The sequence below is a fragment of the Quercus suber genome, unplaced genomic scaffold, assembly GCF_002906115.3.
Source record: "Quercus suber isolate HL8 unplaced genomic scaffold, Cork oak 2.0 scaffold_1051, whole genome shotgun sequence".
NCBI lineage: Eukaryota > Viridiplantae > Streptophyta > Magnoliopsida > Fagales > Fagaceae > Quercus > Quercus suber.
In genome coordinates, this window is record NW_027070461.1 from 110,105 (window position 1) to 118,429 (window position 8,325).

The window sequence follows — 8,325 nt, forward strand, 5'->3', positions numbered from 1 at the left end:
CAAAAGTATACTTTCGAGGCATTGCCACTGGTGATAATTTCGTAAGGGATCTGAAAACAATACCCTGAATGGCACATCATTCCCACTCAAAGGTATCTTAAGATGCTCTGATTTGGAGATCATCTTTGTTTGCTCTAAACTAATTCTGCTTTAGTCAACTTCAACAGGGATGACGAATTCATTCCGGTGACTAGTTGTCAAGAATAATTGTATGCCAAGATTGTGAAAAGGCATATATAACAAAAGCAGTACAAATATGTTAAGCATGTGGGGTAGGGGTGGGGAGAAAACTATGATAGAACTGCATGTTCTACTAAGGTAGAACCAACAGCAGAATGTTCTTGGAATGGTTCTTGGATTTCGAGGTGGTATCTCATGAAACGGTCTAAGACACCACTCTCTCTCAGCATTGGGGGTGCCTGGGAGGGTCTAATGAGACTTGTCTCATAAGATAATTTTCTGTGGATTGCTGTTACTTGTAATCACTGCTTAGTCAAAGTCCCTTATCAAAAAAAGAAGAGAGAGAGAGAGAGAGAGAGAGAGAGAAGGGGGGGGGGGGGGTGGTGTTGTAATGGGGGATCAGTTAATAAAAATGCCACCTCAAAAGCCATTACATAAAACTCAACCGCAGCAATCTAACACCTCTAAATTAAGATTGCACCATCATAAATGACTAGATGAAGTGTTAGTTTAACAGCAAGAATGTGAATGACCTGCAAGGAGGCACACAGAGAAAAGGAGAATACATAAGAAGAGCCTAACTGCCCTTAATCAAATTAAACATTTTTAGAGGAATACCTAAGAAAGATCTCATAGCTGTTTGCAAGCTTCAATTGTACAAATTACTTTTAACAGACATCTCATAATTGTATTGACAATGTGCCTCATAAAAGTTGTACATCTTACATAATGCAATAGTCAAAAACAAGAGGGAAAACGATTAGGAAATGACTAAAAAAAAAAGTCACATATATACATCATACAGATCCATAAGTTAATGTAAAGTACTGAAGCCCATCTGATTGAGAAGCATTAGATAATTAACCCCCGTCATTAACATGATAGAAATGGGGAAAATATACCAAAAAAAAAAAGTGGGGGAAGAAGAAACACTGTTAGTTACTCTAGTTCAAGCTAGTAGGAGGATGAAATTACTCCAAATTTCAGATAGAACCAAATTTTCTTCTCCACTTTGCCTTGTTCACTCTTCCGACATATCAAATTCCCTTGAGAATGAAACCCTGGATTGCAGATACAGACAACATCAATCCTTGCTATTTTTAGCAAAAGAAAACAGGGGTCATACGTTAAATAAAAATGTCACCTAAGCAATGAATTCCATGAAACTATTCAAGGATTTGTCAATGAAAAATACAGGGCAAGCAAAAAATAAAAAAACCGGAAAGAGTAATGCAGAAGATGCAAATCTATCTAATACATAATAAGCATATGAATCAGACCAAGAAAATTTTAATGCAATTTTTTTATTTTTATAAGTAAATTGCAGTGCAAAGTCCTTATGAGGAATTCCTAAAAAGGCAACCTTCGCTCAATAATTTCTTAGTTTCAGAGCAGGCATTGGCTCATCTTCATTTAGCTGCCTGACCCAAAGCCAATTATAGTCCACCTTCTAGAAGGAGACATTTAATTGTAGCCACAACCAACCAAAGTTGGTGGTGGATTGCTTTCACATCAAAATGGCTCCATCCCTTTTCTGAAAGTGAAACAAGCCAGACAATATATCAATTGTAGCGCCTTTATCCTTGAAGATCTCCACTTCCGCATCGTTGGCATTTCCTAAGAATTAATAAAACTCTAGCTTGGACAAAACTTCCTCTTTTTTTTTGGAATAGGTAATAGCTTGAACAAAACTTCTATCATCAGCAAAGCAGAAAACTCCCATGCATTGGCAAAGCAATAGAAAAGGAGTATAGATGCTGTGAAGAAGAGAAAAAATGTGAAGAAGCCACAGCATGATGAGTACAGTAAAGATAGTGATAAGGGAAGGCCAACAGAGCATACAGATATCACAATGTGAAGAAATGTGGTGAGTTGCATTGCATGGCAATAAGTATATTCCATGCTTTGGCAATTGAGGAAACTTTTTCCGTATATGAAACCAAGGAAATGGTAAAAATAGATCAGCACAGCACAGAAATAGGAGTCTGGAAGCCTACCACTAAAATTAAGGTTCACTGACGAGCGATAACAATGCCCAAATTGCATTTGGGCCTTGTCTTAAGTGACATATTAGTAGCTCAAAGCACTTGATGCACAGCATTTAAAAGCAAGGCTAAAATCAGGACCATGGTTGGCACCTACAGCCTTTTCTTGTCTTATTGGTGTGCAACACTCCTACAATTGGTTTTTGTCAAGAGTACACCTCACATTAAAGTCCTTTAAGAAATCCAACCATTTTGCACTCAATTCTAGTTCCTTTTCCTCAACAACTTCAACAAGCACTGAATCCTACTTTTTCACTTAAACTGATAGAGTAAATACAAAAGATATTATTGAGATTGCTTAATAGTTTTGCAGTGTAAGCCGTAGACGTTTGAGGAACTACCTATCTGATTTAGTCAATTAATGCCTCCTTACCTTCCAAAAGCAAAGCAAATCTCAAGGTTTAACTTATCATGTTTGGAGGGAGGATGTTCCCCCTCCCATTGTTTCTGTTCTTTTAGCCAATTCTGGCTGAGTTTTTTTTCTTTAAATGAAATTCAGTTTCCTTCTCAAAAAAAAAAAAAAAAAAAAAAAAAAAAAAAACTTATCATGTGAATCTTTGCTAACTCATTTCCATCTTCTAAATTCCTATAAATCATTGAAATTTACGATATATGCTTTCTTCTTATGGAGGTAATATTTTTTTTTTTTTAAATAATGGAAATGATAAAATTATGCCCCAGACCTTTATTATTTAAACAAAATCCAGGAGTTAAAAAATAAAAAGGAACACCATATAATCTTTAATGTAGAATTCCCTATATGTTAAACCGAAAACCACATTGGCAACTCAGCTTCATTTGTCCAAATCTACAGCCAATGGTGTAAATTCAACGTATCAATTGCTCAGAGTATATCAATCACTAGCAAGGGTTGCATGTTGTTCTATAATTTATGTGAGCTTGCCCAAAAAAAAAAAAACCCTAAGGAAACCAAGGTAAAACCAAAAGGGGGAAAAAGTTACAAAAAGAACTTGTGCTGAAATAATGCACGTGTAATGATCATTGTTGTGATAAAGGAATCTGTCAAAACATATATACACACTTGGGGATATCTGACAAAATAAATATAGATCAATAACATCAATGAATTACACAATGGTTTTCAATGTCAACAGCTATTGAGACTAATAAAATCAATTGAATCCGCAAAAGGAAATCCAAATCCTACACCAAGTTACCAACTATTTCAAACTTCTCGTCTATCTGTCTTTATCATCCTCACACAAAAAATCCGAACTCAATATCACAATAGCAGACTAAAGGGACAATAAATTTTTTTTTTTTTTTTTTTGGTTTTATCCTTTGTCAAATGCTATATAAAATTACAAACCAAACAGAAAAATCTTGCAAAAGTTTCTAACAGAATGATGAAAGTCATGCTCCGTATGCCAAATGCAAGGTGGAGGGGGAAAGGGATCCTTGAGGCCCAAGCACCAACTGAACCCCATAAAAGCCCCCGGGCCAGCACCCGACCCATAGAATATTCAATCCAAAATCCCACCAATGTGGTAACCCCAACTCATCCCTTCATTCAACTGCATGCTTTGGACAATGATCATACCCTAAACACGATATTTGGATTAAGGTCCAGCTGAAGACCCTAAGGCAACACTTCCTAACTTCAACCAGTAACTCCCTGAGCTTGAGAGTCAAGCTCCCCTAATCTTGACAAGCACACCTGAGAAAAGTTGAACCCAATATGTCAGCATTTATTATTCAGACCAACCGCCAACCGTTTTGGATTAAATGCAAGGAGACAGGCCATCACTGTACATCACTGGGGCAAGCTCCCTAGTAGCCAATCTGAGGGGATGGTGTGTCATCAAAATCACTCTGCTTTATAGGGAACTGATCACCAACTTCACTCAAGAAAAAACCATGAATACACCCTTCTGAGCCAAAACAAAGGTATGATCTTTTCCTAAGCTTCACTAATCTACAATTCATTTTCAAAGATCTTTCCTCTAACTTAACCTTATTGTTTAATTTGAAGCCTGCCCATCACCTTGCTCGGTTGGAATCTTGGTGTGGTTCCTCTTTCAAGAGACTTACCCCCTACACAAAGTATGGAGTCCTAAACGTATCTTTGTTGGGCAGCTTTCACTCAATAACTGTATGAAAATTTCATAAAATTGTTTCGTAAGAAAAGTATTTTCCTTTTCCTTTTGGCAACAGGTGTTCATCATTCCAGAAAACTCCCAAATTAGAATACAACAAAGATCAACCAAAGACAGCCATCGACCTACATTGGCTAAAAAGGATCCACCTAAGACCATATGTTCACAAACTTTCGATCTCCAATTTAAACATTACAATATCCACAAGCTAGGAAAGGGCAAAAAAAAAAAAAAAAAAAAAAAAAAAAACTAAGATAGCAGAAAATCAAATGAAAAACAGCCATCTAAAAACCATAAATTCACCAACTTTATTCAATTTTTGCACACACCAATATACAAAAAAGGAAATCTTAGTAACAGAAAGAAAACCAAAAACCATAAATAAATAAATACCGGTATATCATGACAGATAGAAGATATCATCAGTCATTAGAAGAATGTACTGCAAAATCCTCAAAGGGGCATTCCTAAAATCCAACGGGGGCAACCTCAACTCCCTTATTCTACATTCATTCACCCGACCCGCCCGAACCCGGTTCGACTCGACCTTCCTGAACAAAAACACCGAATTGCCACCCCAAACTCGCTTTTCCTTTGAATCCTGAGATGGGTTTTGCTTGGTCTTGAAAAGGGTCCAACCCATTCCAGCCAAAGCTCGAGAAAACGCATCCATGGTGTCTACTCGGTCGCTGGTGAGCCTGGAAAACAGAGACACAGAGCAACAGTCCCAATTACTAGTGGTGTCAGCAATTGTTGCTTTGGTGGTGAAGTTGGCAAAGGCCAGTTTGAAAAGCCCTTTGGAGAGAGTAGCAAAAGAGCGGAGATGGGTGAGAGAAGCTGTGGTGAGTGAAGGAAATGGGAGAGGAACGGCATCGTTAGGCAAGAAAGAAGATGAAAGTGATGAGGATGACCATGACCATGATATGGGGAATGGTGATGATGGTGATGGTGTTGATGAAGAAGAAGAGGAAGCTGATGTTGACGGTGACGGTGATGATGGGTACGAGAAGATGATGTGAGAGAGAGATGGGGTTGGGTGTAAGTCCATGCCCATGTCTCTGGCTATGGTGGCAAGTCTGTATGTGTCAGTGATGAGCTCTTTTGTTGGTAAGAACAACAAAAATGGAGTCTTTTTTGTTTTGGTGTTTTTGTCAGTGCTGGTTTTTCTTCTTCTTCCTCTTGTTTGTTTGTGGTGAGGAATGGCATTATTGGCTTCATCATCATCATCATCATCGTCATCTTCATCATCATCATTAGTATCAACATCATTGTGGTCAAGGTGAGTGTGTTGTTGGGTTAAACAGAGAGGGTTGTTAATGGTTTCTCCTAAGACCAGAGAGCGTACCAGCTTCAATGGGAGCATCTTTGCTTTCCCTTTTTCTCTTTCCTATTGGATGGTCATGGAAGGCTTTCCTTTCTTTTACCTCTTATTTAAGTCATACTTAGACATACTAGAGATCTTGAACAGTCAACCAAATCAACTTTGCTTGTTGGAAGAGAGACAGACAAATGAGCTTTACTTCAATTTTTCTACTGATATCTTTATAACATTAATTATAGGACCACACATTTTGCAAATATATTAGTTACATGGCCACTTATGGCTACTTTTGAATGTCGAGTTACTTGATTTTTTGCAACTATATAGCAAATTGTTTGTTATTTTCACATGAATTTATTTATTTTTTACCACTTATCTAATACATTAAAGTTATAAGTTTCAGTTAGCTCAATTGATAAAATCTCTGATAGTTATATAAAATATTTGGGATTCAATTTTTACCAACACCAAAAATTGATTAGTATTTAAGAAATTTGGGGTTCAATAGAGCAGACACTATAGATTGAAACTCTCTCTCAAAAAAAAAAAAAAAAACCTCCATTAGAGCATACAAGGGTTGTTGTGATACAAAAGATTGTGGTCCTAGATTTTTTTTTCTTTTATAACATTAACATGCATTGATACTAAAAATAATAATGGTAATAAAATATAAATATAAATACAAACTTAAAACATGAAATAAAAAAAAATCAATTGAATTATAAGACTCTTAAAATGCTTCAATTAATGTTATTTGAAAGTAATATTGTTAACCAAAAGTTTTATTCCTCATCTAATTAGTAGCTCATAGTGTTTTTAATGAAAATATCCATTATTCTTTTTTTTTTTTTAATTTTTAAGAATTTAATTGTTTAAGATTCAAATTTTATTTTTTTTCCCTCATAATAATTATCAATTATAAAAAATAAAAGTGCAATAGTTTGAGATTCATAAGCAATATAAAAATAAAAGTTATTTTGCGAGAAATATTGTAAAAGTTTTTGTATCATTACTATTTTGATAAATAAATAAAAATTAAATTGAATTAACATTAAATTGAACCTTACCACCAAATCGTATGATTTTGATGGTATTTTACTATTTTCCTTGTCAAATTGGGTTTGACTATTTGAGTATCTTTGTCCAGCAACATAATAATGAGGAGCAGGTGGGAAAAAACATGAATTCATGGTCCCATCGGTTTTAATAGCGGTCTCCTATGTGGGAGAAATTATTGGGACCTCTTGGAGGACCTCTGATGCGGTCCTCGCCGGTTCCAGCGTCCAATAAAAAAATGCCATGTGGCCATTTTTAAAACTCAACTCCACATCATCACTTCCCATTAATTTAATTATTGTTAGCAAAACCAAACCAATGTTAAAACTTTTCTCTAACACTTTGTTAGCTACACTTGCCCACTTACCCACAGCCAGATTTAACCCAAAATCAACTAAACATATTCAAAAAATTTCTCAAACACTTAATCCTATCTGCCTCTTTCTTCCTCTCTCCCTCTGACTTTATTTCCCCAATATCTCTCTAGAGAAGATATTGGGCAAACCCAGCCGATACACTCTGTGATTATGCCGGAGATGCGGAGTCTAGATGGGTGGCCCGTCGAATTCGTGTAGCGGAATTGGGAAATGTCCTCAGAAACCATCACTGGCGGCAACAACAGTAGCGATCCTATCTCCCTGCTACTGCTTCTTCTGCCTCTTCTTCTAACCACACGTGTCCAGGCATACACTATATAGATCATGGAGGATATATCTAAAGAAATCTCGTCTTTAGAACATCAGATTTTAGAACTTAGGCTGTGTTTGGTTTCGTAAAATATTTTCCGGAAAATAGCCTATTTTCCGGAAATGCTATTTTCTGGAAAGGAAAATATTTTTAAGTGTTTGGTTGTATAATGAAAATTGTTGTGGAAAATATTTTCATGTGTTTGGTTCTATTCTGAAAATGCTATTTTCCTACCCATTTTTCACATTTTCTCAGCTATGTTCTCAGCATCCAATCAAATTTTATTACAAAAAAATTCAAAATCACAGTGTTGATGCTCATTTTTACAAATCTGTACCCAAAGGCTTATGAGGAAGAAAGCCCAATGAAGAGCAAGGCCCAAAGGCCCACCAAGAAGACCAAAGAACAAGAAGGGTCCAAAGAAAGAAGTGCAAGTGAAAGCAATCTACGGCAAAACGCAAATCTGCAGCAAAATACAAGTCTGCCGCACAGACCCCCTTTTCCCCCACCACCAAACCACGCCCTTTGAATCCCTTTGACCTGGGCCCACCTCCTTGTATTGGTGGTACAGGTTGTGGTGCCCGCCTTTTGTTCTTGCTCCATGTCTTTTGTTTTTGTCTCCCAACCCATTCCTGTCTAGAGATTATTTTGTTTCGTCTCTGGTGTTTTTTCTTATTTCTTCACGCTTTCCTGCTGCATTTGTCGTTTCCTTTAGTTTAACTCTTCCTTCACGCAATTCCGCTGCTAACACTTCCTGCCATTCCTTGTTTCTTTTATCGTTCTTCTTCATATCAGTTTTCATCCTATCTTTTTTATACAAAAGATTTGGGCTTTGTGGGCCAAATAATGTTGACTGGATCAAAAGGCTTGGGCCCAATTTATTTCATTTGCCAAGCATCCTGCCAGAGAACTGTATTCC

At 36.6% G+C, this 8,325-nt stretch overlaps 1 protein-coding gene across 1 annotated transcript; it reads right to left on the minus strand.

Annotated features, from left to right (window-relative positions):
* Window positions 1-833: 833 nt before the first annotated feature.
* LOC112002413 (uncharacterized) lies at window positions 834-5,816 on the minus strand. Its single transcript, XM_024034568.2, has 2 exons — window positions 4,736-5,816; window positions 834-1,241 (listed from the first exon to the last, which is right to left on the minus strand). The coding sequence occupies exon 1, from the start codon at window positions 5,703-5,705 to the stop codon at window positions 4,743-4,745; it is 963 nt and encodes a 320-aa protein (XP_023890336.1). The 5' UTR covers window positions 5,706-5,816; the 3' UTR covers window positions 834-1,241; window positions 4,736-4,742.
* Window positions 5,817-8,325: the final 2,509 nt, after the last annotated feature.